This window comes from Rhinatrema bivittatum, chromosome 7, assembly GCF_901001135.1.
Source record: "Rhinatrema bivittatum chromosome 7, aRhiBiv1.1, whole genome shotgun sequence".
In the NCBI taxonomy this organism is placed as follows: domain Eukaryota; kingdom Metazoa; phylum Chordata; class Amphibia; order Gymnophiona; family Rhinatrematidae; genus Rhinatrema; species Rhinatrema bivittatum.
Window position 1 is genome coordinate 274,121,629 of NC_042621.1, and position 26,716 is coordinate 274,148,344.

At 44.4% G+C, this 26,716-nt stretch overlaps 1 protein-coding gene and 1 long non-coding RNA gene across 6 annotated transcripts in view; one reads left to right on the plus strand and one right to left on the minus strand.

Annotated features, from left to right (window-relative positions):
- The window catches only part of SUFU (SUFU negative regulator of hedgehog signaling), a 268,510-nt gene that overhangs the window by 125,641 nt on the left and 116,153 nt on the right, over window positions 1-26,716 (plus strand). Inside the window, exons 6-8 of one of the 2 annotated variants that reach the window (XM_029610267.1) lie at window positions 594-666; window positions 14,055-14,211; window positions 23,677-23,788. In XM_029610267.1, the coding sequence (XP_029466127.1) occupies window positions 594-666; window positions 14,055-14,211; window positions 23,677-23,788 (342 nt within the window). The remainder of the gene's footprint in view (window positions 1-593; window positions 667-14,054; window positions 14,212-23,676; window positions 23,789-26,716) is intronic. The other variant, XM_029610268.1, reaches the window with a different exon arrangement.
- LOC115095923 overlaps window positions 23,370-26,716 on the minus strand; it is a 34,279-nt gene continuing 30,932 nt past the window's right edge. For 3 of the 4 annotated variants that reach the window (XR_003857913.1, XR_003857915.1, XR_003857912.1), the window contains 2 exons: window positions 24,405-24,459; window positions 23,370-24,056 (listed from right to left, as the gene is read on the minus strand). This is a non-coding gene — a long non-coding RNA (uncharacterized LOC115095923). The remainder of the gene's footprint in view (window positions 24,057-24,404; window positions 24,460-26,716) is intronic. The other variant, XR_003857914.1, reaches the window with a different exon arrangement.

Sequence of the window (26,716 nt, forward strand, 5' to 3'; positions counted from 1 at the left end):
AATCCTCAGGACACAACCAGCCCAATTGGATTTCCAGGAGATCCACAATAAATAAGCTGGAGATGTGCATATGGTGGAGGCCTTTCATATTCACTGTGGTGGATATCCTGAAAACCAGGCTGGTTGGGGGGAGTGGTGCCTTCAAGGACTGGGTTAAGAGCCACTGCTCTGCAGAACTAGGGCACCTTGACTGCACAATGTGGGATTCTGTGCCATCTCCTTCAGTACCTGTGGATTTAAGCAATATTTTAGGCTTGAGATGCCCTGAGATATAGGATGGACTGAGCACTAAAAGTGATTCTGATTCTGGGAAGAGCTTAGCACATTAGATGCAAAAATGCACGGGATAGACTGTTTGCCATTTTTAGCCAGATTCCATTGAAGCTGACCCAGCTATCCCTTTCACCGTTTTCCGTCAGAAATGTGTCCTGTCTGTTCTTTCCCTGTCTTAATGTATTACAATCTGAGGTCATTGGGTTTAGCTGTAGGGCGGTGCCTGTTTTGTCATTTTTTAACCAGCGGTTTACTAAAGAGGGTCCTGTTTACTGAACTCTGGGAGTTTGGTTTATCTTGTTTTGCTTTTCTCCCCTCAGCGCTGGAGGCCCCTGGCTGATAACTGATATGCGACGAGGAGAGACCCTATTTGAAATCGATCCACATTTGCAAGTATGTCTTTAGTTAGTAAACATGTCATGCCTTTGTATAAACTCCCCGGCCTTCTCCATCTGCCCTTTCGTTCTCTGGGGCCCAATTGTGTATAGAGGGAGAAACAGAAATTTCCCAGGCATGTCTGTTTAAAACAAGGGAAAGATCTCAAATTAAAAAGCCTAAACAGAGAGTTTTCTACTTTATGCGAGCCGTTCATGAGCATGGCTCACTTGGGTGAAAATTTGCTGGGATAGCTTTTATTTGATTTATAGTCCGCTTTTCAGGCACTTCAAAGCGGATTCCATTCAAGTACTCTGGCTATGGATAAATGCCACCTTTGTGCTTCTGCCCATGTCATCCTCTTTCCCCAGTGCTCCAGAACTGTAGGCGTTCTTGGGATTAACTCTTTCCAAGTCATTGCATTGACAGTGCTTTGGTGCCGAAGGCTCCCAGGAAGGAGCAGTATGTTTTTTTGTAAAACCCTGCAATCCCCCAGATGTTTGGGGATTTGTACCCCCGCATGTCCGACGAGCTGGATTACGGCAGTCTGTGCGCGCGCTCTCCCCTGAAATGGGCTCTTAGAAGTCGTAGCTTGTTCAGAACATGGAACCAGACAGACCAGCGTCAAACCAGTTGAGTCTTATTTTTGCAAATTGCACTGGCTGCCTACTCATCAATATCTGAAATGTCTAGATTTTAACACCGATGTAAAAAAAAAAATTCTGAATAGTTTGGGACCAGACAGTTTAAGAAAACCGCTTGGTAGCCAAGATCAGCAACGCTGGCTCTCGTCACTCAGAACAGATGGGTGCTAGCAGTCAGTTCTGCTGTGGCGCTTGCTTCTTCCAAAATCCCACCCAGCTGTATCGCTTGCTTTCTGTTGACTCCGGCTCAAAAATAGTTTGATTTCTTGAAGCTTATACAGTAAAAGCCTGATTTATCTGACATTCAGCCAACCTGAAAGTGCAACTAACCAGCATCTAGCACAGCTTTTCTCTTTTTTAAAACTGCTGCCAAGAAGGTTTAAACAGAATATTAATCAATGTTAGGGAGCGCAATAGCTTTTCTCTGCTTTACTCTGTGCTCTGTCCAGCCCAGCATCACCCACCTCCCATCCTGTTCAGTAGAAGGGGAGAGGAGAGGGGAAGGATTGGATCAGGAAGCAGACTGGCTCTTGTCTCCTCTGCTCTGCTCTGTGCGTTATCCACTCCAGCATCACCCCTGCTCTTCCTGTAACCCTGCAGGCTGCTGCCTGGTGAAGAAAGCAGAGGGCTGTCTGATAGCCAGTATACCTGATTAATTGACATGGACCATTCTCCAGGCATGCTGGATAATGGGACTTTTACTGTATTATAGCTTTAGCCTGTATAGTTTATCTGTCAGATATTGAGGATAAATCTGTCCTAATTAGTTTCTGCCCACTAGCAACTTGGACTATGTATGACAGATGTCCAGAATTCAAGAATGCAGTACTTTTGTAAATAGGGACCTTCATTTTCAGTTTAAACAGATTTTTACTCGTAAATTCCCTAATTCCATAGGCGTCAGAAGCGGGAGGGCCATGGCAACAGGCACGATAAAAAGATGTGAAGCTTTAACCTGGCGTTATCCCCTTCCCCTGGCAGCGGCCATCGCTGCTGCCATTTCCCCTGCCTCGATCCCTGATCCCGATCACTCGCCCAGGACCCTGGTCTCGCAGCGCCTCTGTCCCTCTTCCTGCTCTGCGGCTGCTGGCACCTGAATGATGTCGTCTGATGCCGAAAGCAGGAAGAGACACAAGGCCTTGCAAAGTTGCGGTTCTCTCGGCGATTTTTATGTATTTATTTATTTAGAGCTTTTCTATACTGGCATTCATGATAAAATCATATCATATCATGCCGGTTTACAGGTAACGGGGGTGCAATAACCTTGAACATTTAACAAGTGGAGAGGAACAAAAGTTACAATAAAACAGGGTTGCTGGAACTGGGGGAGGAAGGAGACAAGAGTAAGAGTAACTTTACAGTAGTAATTATTTACATTGTGCTGAAAGATGGGTGAGTGATGGCAGCGCCAGGGGGAGTGGGAGTGAAGGAGGTGGTGGACCCAAGTTTAATGCTGGTCAAAGGAGAGGCTTTCTCTGAGCATAAGCTGCATGTAGTTACAAAGGAGACTGTTTCTGGGCATTGATGTTGTAGATTGAAGCGGAGTCTATCTTGAGTACAGACTTACATGCAGGTTAAAGGGGGAAGGGAGTGGAAAGGGGGCTTTCTCTGGGGACTCTCTGAAGCTTAAGATTGGTGGACTCAGGTTAAAAGGGACATTGTCTCTGAGCACATGCTGGATAGGGAGTAAAGAGGGGATGATCTGTGAAGAGACAGGATCAGATTCAGATTTATGTGCTGAGAACAAGCGGTATTTAGACAGATTACAAGGGAAGCTGTCTTTGGGATTATGGGGGAGGGAGTGAAGGGGTTGTGGAAGTAAGACTGAGGGGATTGTGGGGTTAGGAATGAAGGAGGTGGGTGTGGGAGCAGAGTGAAGGAATGGGGATTGTGGGGGGGAGGGAGAGCAAGGTTAGGGAGAGGATGGAGCAAGGGATGAGAGCAAGTAGGGGAGAGAAGAGGGAGCCAGGAGGAGAGATGGGATGTTGGGGGGGGGGGGGGCAAGAAGAAAGGGGGAAGGGGCTGAGAAAAGAGGTCAGAACATCGTTTTTTTTAGGGGGGTTCCTTTCTCCACCTCCTCCTCTCCCTTCTGCTCCCTCCTTCTTTTCCCGGCTCTCACCCCCTCCTCTTGCTCTCTTCTCCCTCCTGTCAGTACCCATACCCCTGCCCCCCCAACAAGAAAACTAACAAAAGCTCCGTAGGCCCAGTATAGTACTGTAAATTATGTTGGGGCCGTAAAGCCATCATTGCTTTCCTTGGGGACAGACCTCTGTTCCTGCTCCCCAAATCTCTTCTCTTTCTCTGTCCCCATCCCACCTCTCTCCCTATCCCTACTCCTCCTTGCTCTCTCCCCCATCTTCTTCTTTATCACCCTATATCTGCCCCCATCCTCCCCTTCAGCGCCCCTCTTCCCTCCCCATCTCCACTTTCCTATCCTTATTTCTCTGTCCACCAAACCAAGCTCCGATATTCTCCCCGAAAAATGTCATTTTTTTTCCCACCGATTTTTCTCCTGTTTTTATTCTTTTTACAATAAACTCTAATAAATTCCTTGGAAAAAATGAAATAAAAGCTGAAAATGAAGGACCCTAGTTATAAATAAAATGAAGTGGCCTTAATGTTTTTGAAGCATTATAGGATTCAAGGATGTAGAAATCTATGGACATTTAATGCATCTAAATATAAAGCTCAGATTTTTTTTTATCTTATATACGTTGTGTGTGTGTGTGTGTGTGTGTGTGTGTGTGTATGTCGTAATACAGAAGTAGTTTTCAGGTTAAAGAGTAGCAATCATGTTGTAGGAGTAGCTTAGTGATTAGAGCAGCAGACTGAGGGCCAGGGTTCAAATCCCACTTCTTGCACTGGATGCTACTTGTGAGTTTGAGCAAGTCACTTTGCCCTCCATTGCCCCAGGTGCCAAGTTAGATTGTAAGCCTGCTGGGGCAGGAACTTACCTATTGCACCTGAATTTGTTACTTGTCTTGAGCATGGGTTAAAAAGTTGAGTAATTGAATCCAAACTCCCAAATCCCAGTGTTTTGAGAGTGGCATGGGGTGTATTGTACTGAAATCCAGCCTTCCATGTTACCTTTCATTGCCAGCTCCTTCAGTTCTTTATGATACTGTACAATAAAAGAGCCTTACCTGTAATGGAATTGTCTTGACTTGTTGATTTGGTGTGGAATGATTTCCAACGGTCTTTGTGAAATGCCGACCATTGGTGCAGATATTGGAGGGATTAGATTTCAGATCACTTCCAAAACAGGGGAAGTATTGCTTTGTGGTTCAAGGTCGTTAGATCCAAAAGACAGTTCTCCTATCAGAGTAACAGCGGCACAGATATATGCACTTGCTCCCCATGGACCATTTCTAATCCGACCTGCACTTCTCCCTCTATGCACCGTGAGCTCTGCAGTTGCTCATTTCTAGGGTGTGCCACGGAGCTGAATAATATTCTACCTGCAGTAGTGTGGGATGAGAATGACTTTCAGTTGTGTACCTCTTTAGCTGCTCATAACTGTAGGCAGCACATACGTGTTCTCGAAAGCTCTTGCAGCTCTCACCATCTTTGGGCAGTTCTTATGGCTGCTTTGATAAAAGGGTATCACATCGTGCAAGGAATCCAGCCGTTGATGATCGAGGCTTGTATGAAGGAACCTGTCTGAGTCTTTGGAGGTAAATGAGTTGGTCAGTAGGGTAACTGCTTTCCCATTAAGGTGTCACCTTCATAGTGAAGGCACGCTGAGGGGTATGCTTTGAAAGGCTATGATTCTTGAGAGGAACTCTCTGCAGAAAATGTATTGCAAAGGGTGGGTATAGTGATGGTTTCCATCCGCCTGGGCACCCATGAGGTTTGGGAACCCCTATCTTGCAAATTAGGAAAAGGAAAGAGGCTTGTCCTTTTTCAGCCATTAATTAGCAAGCAAGAAATTATAAATGTGTAAAATATGAATAACGTGTTCTGATTCTAACTTAACAGCATCCCCTAGTGGTACAAAGTGTGTTTCTGAAATATCACTTCCTCCCTAATTGAAAGTTGGTTTGACCTACCTCTTTAAAGATGTGTGTGTATATGCCTATATGTCTGATATACATAGAAATGCAGGTAGGGCTACCGACGCATTTTTAATGTGAAACCCCAGGAGAAGACTTATCTGAGTTCTTTGGCTAGCAAAGTTGTGGCTTAATGTTAAACCATTTTTATGTTGAGAGGGTCAGACTAATTAAATTTAATTCATATGGTGTATGGTAGCAATTAATCTTTAAATTAATTCTTGTAGCTCATGGGAGCTTGTTGTATCTTGGTGGATTATAGTAGAGTTGGACACTAATAAGCTTGTATATTTGTGAACTCCCCTTTCTAGCTTCATGCCAGAATCTGGCAGAGGAAAAAGAATTGTGTACATAAGCCTCGATTCTCCAGCTGTGCGACATTCTCAGACTTCTGCAAGCTTCTCATACATTGTGATGGGTTTTATTTACTAATGTAGTGGAAATTGTTTTGGGGATGCTTATGTATTTTGGCCTACTGGTTGGATATGGAGCTTTCACCTAGCCTATGATGGCAAGTTTTTCTCCAACTGAATTGCTAATAGATACCAGAATCAATTTTAAGAACACTATTGTACTAGGCGATTTTAACTTACACATAGACAAGACCCCTATGTTGGGTCCTTATGAAGACTTTTTGAATGCAATGCAGACTTTGGGGTTGGATAGAAATCATCATTGAGCCCACACAAATGCATGGTTATGCCCTCTGTCTTCCTAAATGATTTCCTAATAACCTATGGCTCACTGGAAATGAACTGTTTTACCTGTTTTTTTAACCAGTCACTTTTTGGTAAAAGTGGAAATTCATGCACCATCTGACTAGGTTAAAGCTTCAGCAGACAAGAATTGTAGGTATGTGTATCCTCATGTTGACACAAGCATATAGGTACCATGTTTAGATTTGTCCTCTCGTGCCGATGTTAGCTCTCTGTAGAAGTATGGACGGGCGTTCTCCAAATATCCCTGGATGATATTTCCCAAGTCAGAAAATTTACTTCAGAGTGCACAGTCGGCCCCATGGTTTAACAAGTAGCTGAAGAGCACAAAATGTTGATTACTTTAGAACACTGATGGAGGAAAAACCCAACTGAAGAATGATTTAGCAGCATGTAAACAAGAGTTGGAGTAATATAAGATCATCATTGATGTGGCAAAAAGAACTTATTCAGAGAAAATTCAAACATCAGAGAACCATTCACAGAAACTTTCATACTATGAAATATCTGACACGGTCACGTAGTGATAGTACACAAAATGATCTTGCAGATAAAGCAGCAATTTCATGTGATAAGTTTGCAAACTATTTTTATACAAAGGTTTCTCTGCTCTGTTCTCTTTTTTTTTTTTGGGGGGGGGGGTGATATCCCCATGATTTTGCCATTTGTTTCTGTTTCAGTTGTTGAGAGAGTTCAGATAATAGCTCAACTAAATCATTCATCAGACCATTTGAATCCTTGCCCACTGTGGTTATGAAAGTTTTCAGGGAGGATATCAGAGAAGCAATTGCTATTACTATTAACATGTCTGTCTCTGAATGATTTTTGCCCATACAACTTTAAACGAGCATCAGTGAGACCTATGCTCAAAAAGTCAAATTTGGATCAAATAAATCCGGCCAATTACCAGTCAATATCTTCCCTTCCATTTCTGGCCAGAATCGCTGAGGGAACAGTGCTGAAAAAATTACAGGGATTTATAGACACTGGTAATTTATTAGATCAGTATCTGTTCAGTTTTCATCCTGCTCACGACACCAAACTGCTGTTGGTATCCAGTTTGGAGGTATTCCAATATGGTTTTGACATGACTACCAAGTACATTGGGGTACTGTTGATATCTCAATCTCATTTGACACTATCAATCATCAGATCCTACTATCTTGATTGTCCAGTGGGCAATGCTGGAATGGTTTTTAAGGTAGTTTACATCATACCTAAGCACTCATAGCAAGTAAATATTGGGTCAGTTCAGCCCACTCAAGTATTTAACTCCATTTGTATCCTATATGTAATATGTTTGCTGGCCTTGGTGTGGATTATCATCCACATGTGGACATCCAGTTCTTCATCCCAATTGTTGGGACATTAACGGCAATGTTGGCAACAGTATCAACATGCATAATTATTAACCAACAATGGATGGCCGAGAATAGGCTAATACTGAATATTGGTAAAACCAAATTGATGGTACCTTGATTGATCCACCTTCTGTGTTCAACTAGGCAAATGGTCAATTCTAGTCTCATTTCAGGTATGAAATTTAGGCACGAGCTTTGATTCTATCTTATTGTTTCATCCCTAGGTAAAAACAGTTTCCTAGTGTGTAGCCAGATGGACTCAGGACCAATGGGTTATGTGCTCCTCTGCTAGCAGATGGAGTCAGGTTTCAAAGCTGACATCACTGCAGTGAACTCAGCCATTCAGTATCTCTCTGACTCCTAGCAGATGTGGATGCTATCCCCACATCAGCAGTGGTGTTGGGATTGCAGCACTAAATCAAAGGAGAAATTTACCTTCAAATTAAAAGGAAGTTCGAGCCCCGCTGTCCTGCGGTGATACATTAAGGGGTCCTTCCCCCAGTTGAGAATTCCTGAGGTGATTTCCGAGATCCCTCAGAGGTGTGCGTTGGTCCGGTAGCTGGCTCCCGGCATGGACTTTGCTACTGAAGCAGCTGAAAGGCAGCAGGCACAGAAGCCGAGCAAGGCAGTGACGGCCTAAGCCCTCTCCCCACACAGCCAGAGACCGTCTCTGCACTCAGCCGGTAAGCGCTGAGACCAGGTAAAGAAGAACTACGATCCAAAGACGTGGGAAGGCTTCAGTAAATCTTTCCTACGGTCTCCTTGCTCTGCGCGCTGTACCGATATCGTTCCCGATACGTTCGGGCGAGGGACGGGGGTTTCTGATTGGGTTGAGCGGCTCCCCGATGGGCTAGGCCCCGCTTCAGGCTCTGTGGACTCTCCATGCGGCGATCCACGGCAGCGCCATCTTGCGAGTGGTTTGGTGCGGCGCCATTTTCCCCCTTCGTCCGTTGGTACACGTGGTGCGGGCCAACCTTCTGTGCGTATAAACGCACACATAAGCACACGCATACCTTAGCGCACAACCGGCTGCTTAGATCTACTCACATCGAGGCGAGTCTGCATGCTCGATAGGCATTAGCTGGCTAAAGAGGTTATGGCCCCGGCAGCAAAGAAACTCAGATGACACTCCCTTTGTGCTGCCTGCCATATTAGAGCTACACAATCTGACCTGGAATCCTGCCTGTATCAACACTGTGAAAGAGGCCCAGGGAGGGCTGGATTCTCAGAACCTTTCCAAGTCCGGCCCATCCCAGTCGGAGAATGGGTCAGCCACGACCTTATCTGGCAGCAACCTGGACCTGAGAATTCCGGAGCTGCGTCCTCCCCGGGAGAGGGCAGTTCAGCATTCCCTTCCCCAGTTCCTCCTGGGCCAAATATGGACCAGGTGGCCTTCTCTTGGTTGGAATTTTTTCAAGGCCTTCAAGCCTATGTTCAGGCACAGTTAGCCCCTGTCCAGGCTGAGCCCCTAATGGGGAGGCCTCACCCTCCCAGCCCTGTCAGCATGCCTCGGGACATGCTTCGCTTCACCAAGGGTATCCATGATGGACCCAGACATACCGGACAACGACGGGGATTCATTGGAGGACGGAGAAATCCCTCCAGGCCTGGAGCCATACCAGACCATGCTTTGATTTTTCCACAGAGATGAATTACCGGCCCTAGTTTCCCAGACCCTGAAGACTCGGGGAGCTCCGGGCACGGACCCTATGTTGGAGCCAAAGAAGAACCCCATCCTGGTGTCTCCACTGAAAGCCTCTTGCTATTTCTCTAAGCTGGAAGCCATCCAGGAATTGATTGATCTGGAATGGGATGCCCCGGAGGCAAGCTTTAAAGGATGTCGGATCTTGGAGGCCTTGTACCCTCTGGACCTAGCGGTCAAGGAACGCCTGCATTTCCCGAAAGTGGACGCCCTGGTTTGCGCTGTCTCAAAGCAAACAACTATCCTTGTAGAGGGAGGAGCAGCCTTGAAGGATGCTCACGATAGGCAGTTGGAATTCATCCTTAAGCTAGCCTTTGATGCGACAGCAATGACACTTGTGCCCTGGTGGCTCGTTCATGTCTGCTTCTCTCTCTCTCTCTCTCTCTCTCTCGAGAGAGAGAGAGAGAGAGGCAGAGATAGCTCAGGGGCACATGCCAGAGAGGTGATTGAGCCCGCCGCGGCCTTCCTAGCAGATACAAGCTCTGACCTAGTGCATACCTTGGCTGTGGTGGTGGCCAGAAGACCGCTATGGTTGCGAAATTGGTTAGCAGACGCAACCTCTATGGCAAACCTCACAAAGATGCCCTTTAAGGGATCCCTCCTATTCCGAAGCGAATTAGAGAAGCTAGCCAGTAATTGGGATGAATCTCCAGTGCCCTGGCTACTGGAAGATAAGAAAAAGAGGTCATAGTGCTCCTAATCCATGAGGGGTCAGGCCAGGGGCTCCCAGCCCTACAGAAACTCATCATTTCAGTAATCTCGGCCCTTGGGAAGGTCTCAGTCCTTTTAGAACTGACAACCAAAAAGAGGAACAGGTTCAGGCTCCGGCTCAACCTGAACTTTCCAATGAAGTTTGGCCGACCCATCCACGGGACAAGGAAATAAGGGGCCGACTATCCCTCTTCTATCAGCAGTGGGTCGAGATCACATCGGACAAATGGGTACTGGTCATCATACGAGAAGGATACGCTCTGGAATTTTGCAGCATCCCTTGGGACAGGTTCATGATGTCACCTTGCCACTCCCAGCACAAGAAACTGGCAGTGGAATCCACATTGGTAAGGCTCCTCAGTCTGAGGGCTATAATCCGGTACCTACACCCCAAGTAAATATGGGGCATTATTCCATCTATTTCATTGTGCCCAAGAAGGGGGGAGGAGGAATAGCCTAGTGGTTAGAGCTGTGGACTATGAACCAGGAGACCAGGGTTCAAGTCCTGCTGTCGCTCCTTGTGACCTTGGGCAAGTCACTTTACCCTCCATTGCCTCAGGTACAAAAACTTAGATTGTAAGCCCTCTGGGGATAGAGAAATACCTACAGTACCTGAAAGTAAACTGGTGTCAGTGTATACTGGTGTCAGTACATAAAAATAAATAAATAAATAAGAAAGAGGATTCATTCTGACCCATCCTGGATCTCAAGAGCATCAGCTGTCATCTGCGGATAATCCACTTCCACTTGGAAACTCTTTGCTCCGTCATAATGGTAGTGCAATCAGGAGAGTTCTTAGGGGAGGGAGGTTATCTTCATATCCCAATCTGTCAAGATCACCAATGTTTCCTACGCTTTGTGGTACTTGGGCCGCCATTACCAGTTCCGGGTTTTGCCCTTCGGCCTGGCAACTGCCCCAGAACATTCTCCAAAATGATGGTAGTCGTGGCAGCAGCATTAAGGAAAGAAGGGATCTTGGTGCACCATTACTTGGATGACTGACTTATTCGCGTGAAGTCATTGGAAGAGAGCGTCCAGGTGACCAGCAGGGTCAGCTGTCTCCTACAGGAACTCAGTTGGGTCATGAACATGGACAAGAGCAGCCTCAAGCCCTCCCATTCCATAGAGTACCTGTGGGTCCGATTCAACACCAAGCAGGACAAGGTCTTCCTCCCTCCCTCGAGGAGAAGGAAACTGATGGACCAAGTGCGTCGATAGCTTCACACCCTGGGGCGCATTGTGTTCATCAATCTCCAGGTCCTTGCCTTATGGCGTTAACCCTGGAAGTAGTCCCGAGGGCGACGGCACACATGCGGCCTCTCCAACTCTCCCTGCTGTCACGTTGGAACCCACTGTCTCAAGACTACTCGATTCGCCTCCACCTACTGATGGAAGTATGCTCTTGGCTCCAGTGGTGGCTATAGGAAGTTCACCTAAGCAAGGGTGTAAGCCTGTCCCCACCGAACTGGATCGTCCTCACAACGGATGCAAACCTCCAAGGGTGGGGAGCTCACTGTCAGGAACTGACAACCCAGGGGCGGTGGACCGAGGACGAGGTGAGCTGGAGCATAAACTGCCTGGAAGCTCGAGCGGTCAGATTAGCATGCCCTGCAGTTCAGCCACAGGCTCCAGGGGCAAGCAATCCGCATGATGTTGGACAACGCAATAACTGTTGCCTAGTCAACCGCCAGGGAGGAACCAAAAGCGCCAAGTGTCTCTGGAGATAGACTCCCTTATGAAATGGGCGGAGTTGAACCTTTAAGGGTTCTCTGCCTCCCACATCGTGGGAAAGCCTGGATCCAGGGGAATGGATGTTGTCGACCAGAGCCTTCCAGCTTCTAATACTTCGCTGGGGCCTCCCATCTATCGACCTACTGGCTACATCTCACAATGCAAAGATTCCCTGGTTTTTCAGTCGCAGTCAAGATCAGTGCTCCCAAGGGATCGACGCCCTCATCCAGACCTGTCCAGAGGAGGACTTACTGTACACCTCTACTGGGCAAGATCATCTGCAAGATCGAACACACAGAGGATTAGTCCTTCTGGTGGCCCCGGATTGGCCCAGATGTCCGTGGTATGCAGAGATGCGAAGGCTTCTCGTGGATAGTCCTCTTTGCCTTCCCCCACACAGAGACCTTCTCCAGCAAGGCCCAATTCTTCACAAAAGAGAATAGAGTTGGATCTTCATGGTCTGGCCCTTGAGAGAGCTCGCCTGATGAAGCATGGTTATTCGGAGGCTGTGATCGCCACATTGCTCCGCATGCAGAAGTTCTCAGTGTCCCTGGTGTACGTACGGATCTGGAGAATATTTGAGGTCTGGTGCGAGGAGCACAGGGTGCCCCTGAGAACGGCCAAGATCGCCGTGATTCTGGAATTTTTACAGGATGGCCTGAACAAAGGATTGTCCCTCAACTCTCTGAAGGTCCAGGTGGCAGCCCTCTCCTGTTTCAGGGCCGAGATGAACGTAAACAGTCTGTCGGCGCATCAGGCTTGGTCCATTTCCTAAAAGGGATTAAACAACTCCGACCACCCTTAAAGTGGTCGGTCCCCTATGGAACCTCAATCTAGTATTAGACTTCCTAGCAGGGCCTTCCTTCAGACCACTGGTGCAGTCTGTCGCTATGCCTACACTAAGGAAAATGAAATTATCAGGTAAGTAATTTCTCAATTTTTAAAAAAATGTATTTTACAAATTGAAACTTATGACTTTTGCATAGTTTTATAGTCACTATTACTCTGCGGTCTGGACCACTGTAATGCGGTGTATGTTGGTTTACAGGCTGCCACTGAAGAAGTACTGCGAGTGGTCCAGAACACAGCAGCCTGTGTGCTTACTGGTATGCTGCAAAGGGATCATATTAGGCCTATTTTGCGAGTCCTTCACTGATTACCAGTGCACTGCATTGCACAGGGCCCTGCATGCTCAGGTGCTACTGTGCATTAGTTCAGTTCTAAAGATCTACTGCCTTGTATGCTCTATTTGAGTGGCTCTGAGTTGCTTGATGTACCATCGGTTCGATTATTTAAGGCTCCGAGAATCAAGAGCAAGAATGCTTGCAGTTGCCAGCCCAATACTATGGCTTGCTCTTCCTGATGGAGTAAGATCTGAGAGCTGTGTTTGCCATTTTAGGAAGTAAGCAAAGGCTTTCCATTTTGCAGAAGGCTTTAGGGACTGCTTGAACAATTACCAACAAATTGATTGTTGTGTTGTTTTTTTTATTTAAGAGTAGATGGTTAACTGACCAATATCAGTTCAATTATTGTATGTCGGCTGGTTATGAGAACTGATGTTTAGGGCTGAGATTGTGCTTGGGGATGGACAACTTTAATAGGTGAGACTGGGGGATTATGTTATGTAGTATATGTATAGCTATTTGTAGATATGACAGTTGTGTATGTCTTGCATGTAATTCGCCTAGATTAGTGGATAGTGCAGACTAACAGTTTTTTAAATAACTAAAATAAAATATTTGGGTTTTAAGATTATAGTATCATTTTTCATGTAATAGCTACTTATTGTATCTGGTGACTGGGCTTCAAGATTTTAAGGGTTTCAGTATTCATTACTGTTGTATAGTGACAAGGATGTTCCTTATTTTTAACTAATGTTCTTAATGTACTATTTTTATATGTAACTTTTTTTAAATGTATTATATATTGTGAAAAACTTGTGTAAATTGCCCTGTGATTCGCTGAGAGCGGGATGATCCATAAATTGATAAGAATAAAATAAATTCCCAGTTGTTCTGCCCTCCCCCCGTCGGAATTGTAGATCCGTAGAAATACAAGCTTGCAGGCCAGAGGCAAGTACCAAGCATCGCAATGCAGAAGGTCTCCAGTACAATCCCCAGGTCAGATCTTCTGGTCAGCAGGTTTGGCTGAGGATGCTGCAGAAGTAGCATGCACAGCCTCACCTAGTGGCCAGATTCAGGGCCCAGGATTGCAGGGTTCCCCTGGCCAGGACCATCGTTGCAGTGTCCAGACTAAATATGCTGGGAATGGGGAGGAAGGGGATAGAGATATAAAGTAGGGAAAAGAAATCCCCAAGTGGCTGCAAATTAAGGCTCATAGTCCCAGGAACCCAATCTTTGTTCCCATCGAGCTGGAGGCACAGAGGAGCAGAAGGAAACTGCTGAGTTAAAAACACAAGCTCCTATAACAACAAATCTTCAAAACCTATTTTATTCTGAGTTGTATTTTTTTTTTTTTATCTTTTCAAGCAGGAGAGAGTGGATAAAGGGATTGAAACAGATGGCTCAAACCTGAGTGGGGTGAGTGCCAAATGTGCCTGGGATGATCTTAGCCGACCTCCAGAGGATGAGGATGACAGTCGAAGCATCTGTATTGGGACCCAGCCACGGCGACTGTCTGGGAAAGGTCCGTATCACTTAGTGGGTTTTTCATGCCCCCTCTGTGCGATGGATCATTTCTGCTGGGTTTGGAACTGGGTAAAGACAGAACTGGCATATGCCAATTGATAATTGCCCTCTGACAGCTTGCATTCAGTGTAGCTGCTGCTGCATCAGGTAAGTCAGAGCTCAGATATTGGGCGACAGCTGATTTGGAGAGAATTTAAATCTGTTATTCACCTTCAGAGCTGCCTCTTCCTTTTGTCTGTCCTCCTTCCACTTTGGGATAATTGCTTAGGTGATGCCATTTCTTTTATGGGCCAAGAGCTGGAGACAGTCTCCTCCAAGATTGCGCCCCTCAGAGGCGCCTCATCCATGCATTAAAGTGCGCCCCTTTAATGTTGAGAAGAAAAGTGTAGTGTTTCCGAAGTATACACGGATAGCAATGTTTGTATTATCAAAAGGTTTTTTTGGGGTTTTTTTAATCTTTGTTTATGGCATTTAAGAACATGAGAACAAGCCATACTGGGTCGGACCAAGGGTCCATCAAGCCCAGCATCCTGCTTCCAACAGTGGCCAATCCAGGCCATAAGAACCTGGCAAGTACCCAAAAACTAAGAAGATCCCATGCTTCTGATGCCAGTAATAGCAGAGACTATTCCCTAAGTAAACTTGATTAATAGCAGTTAATGGACTTCTCCTCCAAGAACTTATCCAAACCTTTTTTAAACCCAGCTACACTAATTGCACTAACCACATCCTCTGGCAACAAATTTCAAAGCTTAATTGTGTGTTGAGTGAAAAAGAATTTTCTCCAATTAGTTTTAAATGTGCCACATGCTAACTTCATGGAGTGCCCCCTAGTCCTTCTGTTATCCAAAAGAGTAAATAACCGATTCACATTTACCTGTTCTAGACCTCTCATGATTTTAAACACCTCTATCATATCCCCCCTCAGTCATCTTTTCTGCAAGCTGAACAGCCCTAACCTCTTTAGTCTTTCCTCATAGAGGAGCTGTTCCACCCTCTTTGTCATTTTGGTTGCCCTTCTCTGTACCTTCTCCATTGCAATTATATCTTTTTTGAGATGCGGTGACCAGACTTGTACACAGTATTCAAGGTGCGGTCTCACCATGGAGCGATACAGAGGCATTATGACATTTACCGTTTTATTAACCATTCCCTTCCTAATAATTCCCAACATTCTGTTTGCTTTTTTGACTGCCGCAGCACACTGAACCGACAATTTCAATGTGTTATCCGTCCATTTCCGCAACTCAAAGGAACTGTTGTTCGACTAATTGCTTAATTCATATACACTATGTAAATTTGTACATAATTCTTATCCTGTAAGCACCCTCTCCTGCTTTTTTGCCCTTCTCTCCAGTTAGAATTTGTTTAACCTATCTTTTCTCTAACAGCCTAGTTCCACGTTCCCTGTTATAATGTAACTTTTGCTTTCTCTGTTAACTGGTTCCCCCTAGTTTATTGTAAACCGGTACGATAAGACCTGGTCTTGAACATCGGTATAATAAAAGAATTTAAATAAATAAACTATGACTCCTAGATCTTTCTTGGGTGGTAGCTCCTAATATGGAACCTAACATTGTGTAACTATAGCATGGGTTATTTTTCCCTATATACATCACCTTGCACTTATCCACATTAAATTTCATCTGCCATTTGGATGCCCAATCTTCCAGTCTCACAAGGTCTTCCTGCAATTTATCACAATCCGCTTGTGATTTAACTACTCTGAATAATTTTGTATCATCTGCAAATTTGATTACCTCACTTGTTTAAGAGCAGCCATGTGAGCAAGCTGTACTGTTGATGCTAGCATAGCACTTATCCCAAAATAATTTTGCAGCATGTGTTGCAATTTTTAGAACCGTACACGAGGAGAAGTGACTGATATCTGGATTGTATGTTAAAATCCAGAGGGGAGCAGGGAAGGAAGTGCTGGTGATACTTTTGCTGTCCATTGAAGAACCAGATGAACCACCAGAGTGTAAAACTATAAATGTAAGGTGGTGAACAATTCAGTGTGAAGACCGAGGATATAAGGAAATGCTAGAATTACTCACCTTTAACCTTGTGTGAAATTTGTGAATTCAGATAACAGTGAATGAATGTAACTATGGATATTTAAACATTGAAAGAAGGGAAAGCTCATATGCTACTAATGTGGCAAACAAGCCAATCGAGGAAATAAATTGTAGTCCTAGTCAAGATACGCAGAAGTTAATGAACTTTCCCTTTTTTAAATGTTTAAATATCTATATTTACATTCAGAGATTGGTATTTGTATTCCCAAATTTCATATTAGATTAGGTTCCAGCAGAATTGGCCCTTATGCCTCAATCATCACATTTAAATTGTTGCCCACCTTACATTTATATGTACAGAGAGTTGTGCTATTTCCCCCATTACAGATGGGTAATGTGAGGCATGGAGAACCACGCGGAAAGGAATCCTGAATTCCCTTCTCAGGGCTTTGCCCGACTGGTAGTTTAGTCCTCTGACCACTAGATTATACATGCTCCAAGTCTTCGGATCCGATTGGTCCATGCTTGTCATGACATTGCAAATGACATCACACACACTACCTAAACTAATCCTATTGTGATGGGGAGTTGGTGCCTGTTTTCCAACATCTCCTATGTGGCTGTCCCACTATGTATAATAATTGTGATACACTGCTAGACATGGCTGCTGATAGGGGGAGCAAGATAAAGCTGTTAGACACTTGGGCTCCAAGGTCTTTCTGCTGTTAATGTTTCTGTCTAGTCTGCCCATCTGCCCAGCTAATTTAGCTTTATAGTTTGCATCACTTCCTCAGAGATCCCCTATGTTTATCCCATGCTTTCTTGAATTCAGATCCTGTTTTTTGCCTCCACCACCTTCATGGGGAGGCTGCTCTCTGTAAAGAAATATTTCCTAAGATTACTCGAGAGTCTGCCCCCTTTCACCTTCATCCCATGATCCCTCGTTCTAGAGCTTCCTTTCTGTTGAAAGAGGTTCGCCTCCTGTGTATGGAAACCTTGTACCTGGTGTGACTGTTTCTGTGCATGGAAAGTAAGGGTTGTTTTTTTTTAATATCTTGTATTCAGATCTTCACGGCAGTAACAAGTGTATTTTTTTTTAACCTTCATTTTGAGTTTTATGCAAATAGTATTAAAACCACTGTGTGCTTACACTTTCCATTATTTAATGAACATTAAATGGCACCTGTAGAGAATTTAAAAACAGATTCAGATAATAAAGGGGCCAATATTCAGTTGGCTGTTTAGTAGCCAAGTTATCTGGATAACGATAGCCAGATAGCTTGCCCAGTGTATTCGGCGGCATAACCTTCGCACTGAATGTACTTGTTTAGAGTTATTTGGCTACATATAGCTGGATAACTTAAGGCCTAACCGGCCATTGAATATGGCTGGTTAGGCCTAAAGTTACCCAGCCTCATGTGGCCGGATAACTCACTGCTTATCTGGATATATTCAGAGATGCACTAAAAAGTTCACACTAAAAAGTATGCTTCCGGCGTTATGTGATGTAATAGCCAAAATTACTCTGGAAGGCGGACGGGCTCGCTATTTGCAGCGATTCCAGCACAGAAAAGAAGGTCTCTTTTGGAAGTAACAGGTGGGTGGGAGAATGACAGCCAGGTGTAGGGGGGAAGCTGGTTATATAATTTTTAATTTTTTTTTTTTTTTTTAGCAGGGAGAGAGGGAGGGGAGAGGCCCGGGCCTGCAGCAATGTTCTTAGACCCTTCCTATTTTGTAAAATGTATGCATGCACGCCAGGTTTTGGGGAGGGGGGGTTATCCATGTGATGGTGGGGGGTGGGCATCGGGCCAGGGGGCACGTGACCTTTTTTTTGCCGCCCCCCCCCCCCCCCCTTAGGGTATGCTACTGACCCAGATATCTCTGAAGATATCTGGGTAAGTAGCGAGTAATCTGGCAACATGAAGCAGGTTTAAAGTTATGTGGCTAACTAGCCAGATATATCAGATATTCGGCTAGGTTAGCCAGATAACTCTACCCCTTCCCAGAACGCCCACTAAACGCCCTTTTTTGACCAGCTAAATTATAGCTGGATAATTACTTATCTAGCCATCATTCAGAAGGATAAGAGGCTGAATATGCCACATTTGCCATTTAGACAGATAACTTTTAGGTTATCCGTTTAAATGGCTTTTGAATATCTGGTCCAGAGAGATTGAGCAAAGAAATCAAATACCACAAAGTATGGTACCCAGAGGTAGCCAATACTGAAAGGCCTGGCTCAGAAATTTTTATTGAACAATGTAGCGAATAGAAAAATGGAATCCCTAAGGCATTTTTGCCCTTAGTGGATGGGATGGATGTACGTAACACCAATAAAATTAACATAAGAGAAGCAAGTATAAATTGATTAGACTAAACACAGAATCTTACAGAAAACAAAGTTCACAATCGGAAAAGAATTGGAGAATTGATAAATTGACTGTAAAGTAAACAGTTTCTTTGCTGACTAGATGTATTTGTAATTAAGAATTTTTATTACTTGTACAAATGTCAAAACCTTTAATCAAGCACTTTACTATATTAAGATGCTTATCTTTTATTTATTTATTAAATATCCAAATCAAATATGACTATTTAAAAAGAAAAATAACCAAAAGTACAATTTGAGCGTCTTTCATCTGCTCGGAGCACTGAAACGCTTCAGAAAGGTCAGGTGATGGCAGCCTGAATGCTGTGCTGTAGCTCCCCAATCTGGGGATCCATAATTTGCTGAATACATTCCCTTTGCATAAAATAAAATGCCTACGAATTGTAGCAAGAGGAGTAGAGAGACCAGGGGCATGCCGTCATTTAAAATGAAAAAGGAAATGTTAACGACATTTGTTTTATTTTCAAAACAGACCAAAAGAAAAACAAACAAAATTTAATTTTTTTTTCTTCCATTTTGAATATTCAACTATAGCCAAATTAAAAAAAAACAAAACAAAAAAAAAACCCCTCCCCCCAGATTCCTGGTCCCTTCCCCAACCTACCAAAACTGTTAAAAGAAAGGCCTCACCCCTCAGGACCCCATGCCGGGTCTTCCAGGGGCAGAAGCCAATCCTCTGTTGGCTTTTCAAAATGGCTGCCAGTTAGCCTGAGGCTGGCATCATTTTGTTGTGTGACAGGTTCGGCCATTCTGTGTGACGGTGCTGGGCTCAGGTTGACTGGCAGCCATTATGAAAAGCTGGTGCTGTGGGGGTGGGAGAGACTGGGCATCCCTCCTGAAACCCCATGATGGGGGGTAAGGGCTGGGATGGGGGAGTCCTTTTCCTTAAGTTGGTTTGGTGGGTGGGAGGAGGACTTAGGTTTTCCTTTTTTGGGGGGAGAGGTTAATATTTTTGTATTTCATTTTGGGAAAACCCAAATGAAATAATAAAGAAATGAAACAAAGAAAAAAACAAATGACATTTTTTCACGTGCACACCCCTCAGAAAGACTATTCACCTGGAAATGCTAAAAAGTTTGGTTTTACCAGAAAAGAGAGCTGAAAATTCAGCTGACACCTCTCGCAGGGAGCAGGAGCATAGGGGGATCTTGCAGAATCATCTGCTGTGGCTGACTTGGAAAACATCGGCAGCAGGGTGAACAGGGAATAAAGGAGCTTCAGGAAGCCCTGGGAGCTAAAAATGATAATATTGGTAAAAGCATGACGTAAAGAAATATGGGGAGAAGCTGGATGAAACCAAAGAGAAAATTAGCACATTTAGAAGACAGGGTTAGAAACCTGGAGCAGAGGAATTGAAAGTCAATGAAGATAATAGAGACACAAATCTGTTAAATAGGTGAGCCAGAAAATAGCTCGAGAAGAATACCATATGTTCTGCCAAGGCCAATCATTGCAAGGATCTAGTAACTTTAGAAATAAAGTAGACTCTCTCTCTTGTTCTGGCCAAATAACAAGCTCAACTATTCTGAATTTTCAGAAGGCCTAGCAAATCAGGGCTTGGGCAGCTGTCCTGGAGCTAGCCAGTAAGGGATTGGGGGGGGGGGGGGCGGCAGATTAGGAGGAGTTAAGACAGCAGGGCAGCTAATGGGAAGAAGATAGCAACAGGAGTCCCAGAGGATGTTGAAAAGAGGTAGAGGGGGAGGGAGGTCAATAACAGCAAGTGAACTAGCAGGTTCAGTTTTCTATTGATAAGTAGGCTGAATTAGCCATGACATGTGGTTGACATCCCCCGGAGGCACCAAACTGGACCTCTCTCTCCAAGCTAATAGAACTTTTACTCTGAGCATGTGTGGAAATTCCTGCTCAGGAATTGCCTCATGAGCCCCCTCAGTCTTTTTTCGTCCAAGCAACAGCATGGGCATGAACCTATCGTTCTCTCTTCGATTTTCTTATATTTATTTCTATCTAAAAGTTGTCTCACTGCTTCAGCAGGCCCCCCTCCCCCCCCAAACAGCACTTTTCAGTGCTACCTCTTTTAAAAAAAAAAAAAAAAAAGAAATGTCAGAAAAGAAGAAGGCCACAGTAAGTGGTTTTAAGGCCTGCATTTGCAGGAGAAAAATGTCCATCATAGATAGACATGAACTTTTAAGTTTGCCTGGGTCCTGATCACGACCTGCAACTGTTATAGCTGTGGACTACTGTCCCTGCATATGTAGGAAGCAAGGGCCTACAAAATAAGAGGAACTGTGAAAGGCTTCTGAAGTGCAGTCTTGTCTGCCTCACCCAGAAAGGAGTTGAGCAGAAGCTCCCCCATCAGCAGAGCAGGCCAAACCCTTGGAATCATGTTGACACAATTGGCGTGAGTCTTAAGAGCAAGAGGTTCCACTCCATGGTACAGAACTACATCTGTGCAGTCAAAGCATAAAATTCCAGCACCCTAAAAGCAAAAGTCTCATGGAGTCTGGATGCCACTTGCATTTCTCCCTGCTTCCCATTCTCCCTCATTGTTCAGACTTCAATATGGATTTGTCTCACTTGACACAACACTGCCTGGAGGTGCAGTCACTACTCAGTCAGGGGTGATAGAACCAATTCCTTCTCATCTATATGTCCAAGGGTTCTGCTCCCACAACTTCCCCATTCTCAATAAATCTAGAGGTCTGGATTTAAGAAGCCTAAACAAATACATGTTCCTGGAGAGTTTCAAAATTAATTCCCGCCACACTGTTTTTCCTTTCATCCAAAAGGGGGTGTGGATGTGCCGTATGGATTTAAAGGATGCATATGCTCATATCTCCATCCATCCCTCTCACCAGTTGTTACCAAGTGCCCTGCTAGCAAAGTCTTAACAGCCACCAGAACCTGTGGTCTCAACCCAAGGGGGAGGCAGCCAGCCAGGCAGAAGAATCTACACTGCCCTACCCTTGAGTCCTGTACTGATCCTGTTTAGGAATACCTTGCACCAGCCTGTCCAGTCCTAGCTAGATTTACCTCTCAAAATGACTGAGGGGGCTCACAGAGGCAACGCCTAAGCAGGAACTCCCGCACATGCTCAATAGAACAAAAGCTCTACTAGCATAGAGAGAGAGGTTCATTTAGTGCCACTGGCATGTTGGCACCCACATGTCATTGTTAATTCATCCTGGTAAACACAATTTTACGGTAAACAGTCTTGCTGTCCTGTGCCCCAAGTAGTTTTCATTTACTTGGCTTCCAGGTCCAGGGTAAATATTGTTTTGATAAATGCTTCCGATGGTCTCTTCCATTTCGTGCTCTTATTTTGAAAAATCCTTTTAAGTGTCCACGAGGCTACACCATATGTGAGCAGGCCTGAGAACTAGGCATTCCCCTAGCACCCCAAAAAATAGAAGGACCAGAACAGATGCCGCCATTCCTGGGGTTAGAGATTGGCACCCTGCTAATGGAGACCACATTCTAAAAAATAAACTGAAAGTGTTGCGAGTAGCCATTAACAGTGCTACATGTGCTTAGAAGGTTAAATTAAAGCAAATGTAGTCTGCCCTGGGTCACCTCAACTTTGCATGCAAAATCATGCCAGCAGGAAAGCCGCACATAAGGAAGCTGGCTCAGGCTATGCTAGGCTAAGAGTCATCAAGCTTAATCAGGTCTTGAGAAATGCTTTACAGGCGTGGCAGATAAATCCGTATAATAAATAAATATCTTTTGAAGGAAAAAAAGGTTTATAAATTTACCATGCCTGTCTGTCCCTTTGATAACTTTGTTTTTGTTTGGCTCCCTACCTATACCAGATTTTCAGGAAATGGGGGATGGAGGAGGGGAGGACATGAGGACTATGGCAGGGGTGTGTGTTTTCAGATCTTTGCACATGCATGTCCCAAAAAGTAGGAACTTTCAGTTCGGATTAGAAAGTGTTATAAATTCTTACCTAGCCCATTATGGCTCTATAAATTAGGGCTTTATCCTCCTCTCTGTGTGATAAATGTGAGCGAGAAGAAGGTTCTCTTTGTATGATTTAGCACTGTGTTAAAATATGGAAATTCCAGGAAAAGATACTTAACAATGATAAATAATACATTTAAAAACAAATTTGAATTACCACTACACTTAATAAATAGCTTTAAAAAATAGTCTTGAAAGGATCTAATGTAATACTTGTCAATATTGTCTTTACCCTAGTTTGAAGAATAGCCTTAAAATGGAAGAAACTATCACCCTGCCCACAGCTGAGAATTGGATATGTAGTGTTTGTCTGACAGAATTAGATCAGCCAAAACTTGTGAGTGACATCATCCAACAGCACCAACACAGACCCAGCTCTCAAAGTTCAGATGGTATCTTACTGAGCATGTGCAGGAGTTCCCATACACAGCCCTGCCTCGTGAGCCCCTCAGACTTTCATTGTCCGAGCTACCACATGGACATGTTTCCTAACTGCTCTATTTTTTTGGCTGCACACACCCTACACATTCTTCCCAACACACATACTCATGCACCCTGACATTCAGAACACAAGCTGGACCCAGTCTTCATAGGAGGAAGGAAAGGCCCAATGCATGGTCAGGCTTCTCCTGTCAGCTCAATGATCACCAGTAGGATTAGAGAAGGGATGTCGGGGGGAGGGTTTTGGGCTGGAGGGTTGAGAGAAGGATTGTCTTTGGGGGTAGGTAGGGTAAAAGAGGGAAAAGAGTCCTTTAAAAATAACTACTAAAGGTGTAAGCAGTGCTTTTGGAAACTTTAGTGTCCTCCATTACGTACACCGTTCCAGTCTTGCTTCATTCTGGTTTTATTCTGTAATCATGAAAAACCATGAAAACCATCCAGCTTGAATGAAAGTCCTTTTGTTTATAGCAGTCTAGTAGAGAAGCCAAACTGTAGATAAAAACTTATGTTTGTAATTTGCAAAGCATTGTTTGAAGCTTATAATATAAACTTGTAAACTTTAAGATTAGCTCTTTGGTTTCTAAGGCTTGTATTAACCTCTGTACTTTTCATTCAATTATGTTCTTTTCAAAACTTTTTTTCAGTCCCATTTAACACACGAACAAACTTACTATGCCAAATTGTATTGTTTCAGATACAGAGCAAATCAGGGAGACTCTACGACGAGGGCTTGAGATCAACAGCAAGCCAATTCTACCTCCAATAAGTACCCAGAGACACAACGGGATGAGCCATGATCGGGCACCGTAAGTTGCAGGGTCTTCTCATGGGCTTGGAAGAGGGAGATTGAGAATCTGAGATGCGCACAGAGTTGTCTAGCAATTAGGAATGGACTTCCCAGAACTGGTGGTTTTGAAACTGGAAATGCTGAAGTATTAGAGCCTGAAACAATAGGTTAAGCTCCAACTGTGGGCTCTGGGCTATGAGCTAAGGACTATTCCTTCTTGGCCTTTTGGCTGAGATGAGCGACACAATGATACAATCATTGCCAAAGCAGGAGGATTCAATCTTCTGCTAAAAAAAAGAAATGTAAATCTTTTAGCAATTAGCAATCATGCTTAGTATATAAAAGAATTTGAAAAATAAGGTTCTTATGTCCCATGGCGCAATCTGGCTGAAAATGCTAAAGATTTATAGTGTTCAATTTGGTTAAAATTAGGGCTGGCCTGAGGAGTCTGTGGTAGGCCTGTGCACTGACAGACAGGAGACCTGGATTTAATTCCCAAGTCCAGGCTTCTGCTTCTGGGACAGCTAGGGCTGTGGATGCCTGCAGAGGCAGTGTACTCGGCTGCTAGGGAGGAGGGAGTGTTGGCAGCTGTACAATGACCACACCTGATGGCCGGATTTAGGGCAGGCGCTTACCAGATTTCGAGGGTCCTGCGTTCTGTAGCCTCTAGTTGAAACTGCAGTGGTGAAACTAGAGGGTTAAAAACAGAGAAAACTTTGAATAATACAAGTGAGAACTCGTGGTGCTGTAGCCCAAGTTACAGGCAATTTCTGAGGAAATTGCAGGGCAAAGAATGAATTTTTTTTTAATTTTAGCAATTATCCAACACTCTAAGTTCTAAACTAAGGTATTGTACAACAAATTGCATTCACAGAGCTTACAATCTAAATGGGTACCTAAGGCAAATGAAGGCAAAGTGACTCACCCAGGGTTGCAGTGAGTGCCAGTGGGAGAGTCAGAATTTGAACCCATGTTCCCAGCCTCTTATGTCAGTTACTAGGTCACTAACCCTCTTGACCTGTTTCATTAAGTGTTGAGGTTTCAGGACTCATCTGACTAGTTTAGATCATGGAATCTGTCCTACGTGCACACTTAGGGCCAGATTTTAAAAGCCCTATGCACGCCGGGCCTATTTTAAAAAGGCCCGGTGACGCACGTAAAGCCCGGGACGTGTGTAAGCCCCAGGGCTTTGCCAAAAGGGGCGGGGCCAGAGGCCTCCAACACAGCGGCCATTATCGCTGTGTTGGAGGATTGCGTGCCGGCAGGCGCAACTTACACCTGCCCAGAGGCAGGCGCAAAAGGTAAGATAAAACTCAAGGGGGTTAGAGTAGGGGTGGAAAGGTCAGGCTAGGGGGAGGGAACGGGGGAAGGCAGTACCCCTTGTATGCACTGACCCCCGAGTTTATAACATGCGCACGCATGTTATAAAATCACATGCCCATGTGCGCACACACGCATATGTCTTAAAATCTACCCCTTAGTGTGGGAACCTCTCTGCTGCTTATGCTAGTGGGAGGGGGGGAACTCATGCAATTCTGATACAGACTTGAGTCCTGTTGACAGGGCCAAATTATTTAGTGAGTGCTGCTGCTTTCTTATTGGTACTTAACATTGCAAGGCCTTCTTAAAGCAGAGAAAATAGGAAGGCGATGATTCTCTGCCTTACTTCTGTAACTCTGCAGCAGTGCTTCCTATCTAGCCTGTCCTGTTGCTGTCTGGTTTGGCCCTTGCCACCATGGACCTTGAGGTTGGTTCCTCTGTCACTCATGCCCTGGTTACAAGGGACCGGGAAAACAAGGCATCCTGCCAGACTTTTGTGTGACATGACGCCAAGAAATGTCGCCTCGCCACTGTTAAAAAAAAACTTGGATCCTTAAAAACAAAATTTCCAGTGTTCCAGGCTGTAGATCATCCCAGCAGTGCTAAATGCAAGACACTTTGAAGGTTACAGCACGCTGCAACGTTTCTTGACAGACTTGCCAAAGTCTTGGCTAAAAATAAATCACTTCTATTAAATAAAGCCAGCAAGTTTTACAGTTGTGCTTGAGATGCTGTACTTTAAATGAATGGACAGGACACATTTTATCTCTCTCCAAATGTTGACAGCAGTGACTAATTCTGACATACAAAGTGCTTCTTTCCTTCAAACGCTGGTTCAGAACTCCTACACATTCAGCACCTTAACAGAGCTTTTCTCCTGTACAATACCTTTGGGACTGTTATTTGTGAAGGGTATTCTGATATAGACATCTACCTGATTGTGGCTGTAAAGTTGAGCAGAGGTTTCTGTCCCACTGCTATACTATTTATTTCTTTTATATACCGTCGTTCCAAAGAAGATCACAACGGTTTACAGAATCAGTATTCATGTTCATGGTCAGTTATCACATATTGTGTGACTACATTTGCTTTCTTGTTCTATGTAACAGCGAATATGCTAGTTATTAATCATATATGTTATCGGATATCACTATAGCTGCTATATAATCAGGTTCAGATTCGTACATTATCTGGTCGACATGATAGTGAAAACATGTTCTAATTCTCCTCACAATATACTTCAAGCATTCATTACTTAAAGCTCGCTCAGCTACCGCTATCTCTGCTACTGACTTTGCTGCATATTGGTATTTTGCATTAAATCGTATGCATTGCTAAAGAGTCATGTTTTCAGTTGGCGCTTGAAATTTCTTTTTCTGTCGTCTGACGTACTGACTCAGGAAGTGAGTTGCACAATTTTGGGCCTGCTGTGGAAAACATTTGGTCTCTTGTTCTTGTTTGTGTTCGGTGTGTGTGATCCAAGCGGAAGGTACCTTTAGAAGTCCCTTGTCTTGTGATCTTAGGTTCGGGCATGAGATAGTGTGAAGGAAAGACCAGGTGCACGGTGTCCGTCTGAAAATCCAGCTATGGCTGGTATAGTTTACAAATGTCAAACATTGCTAGTTTG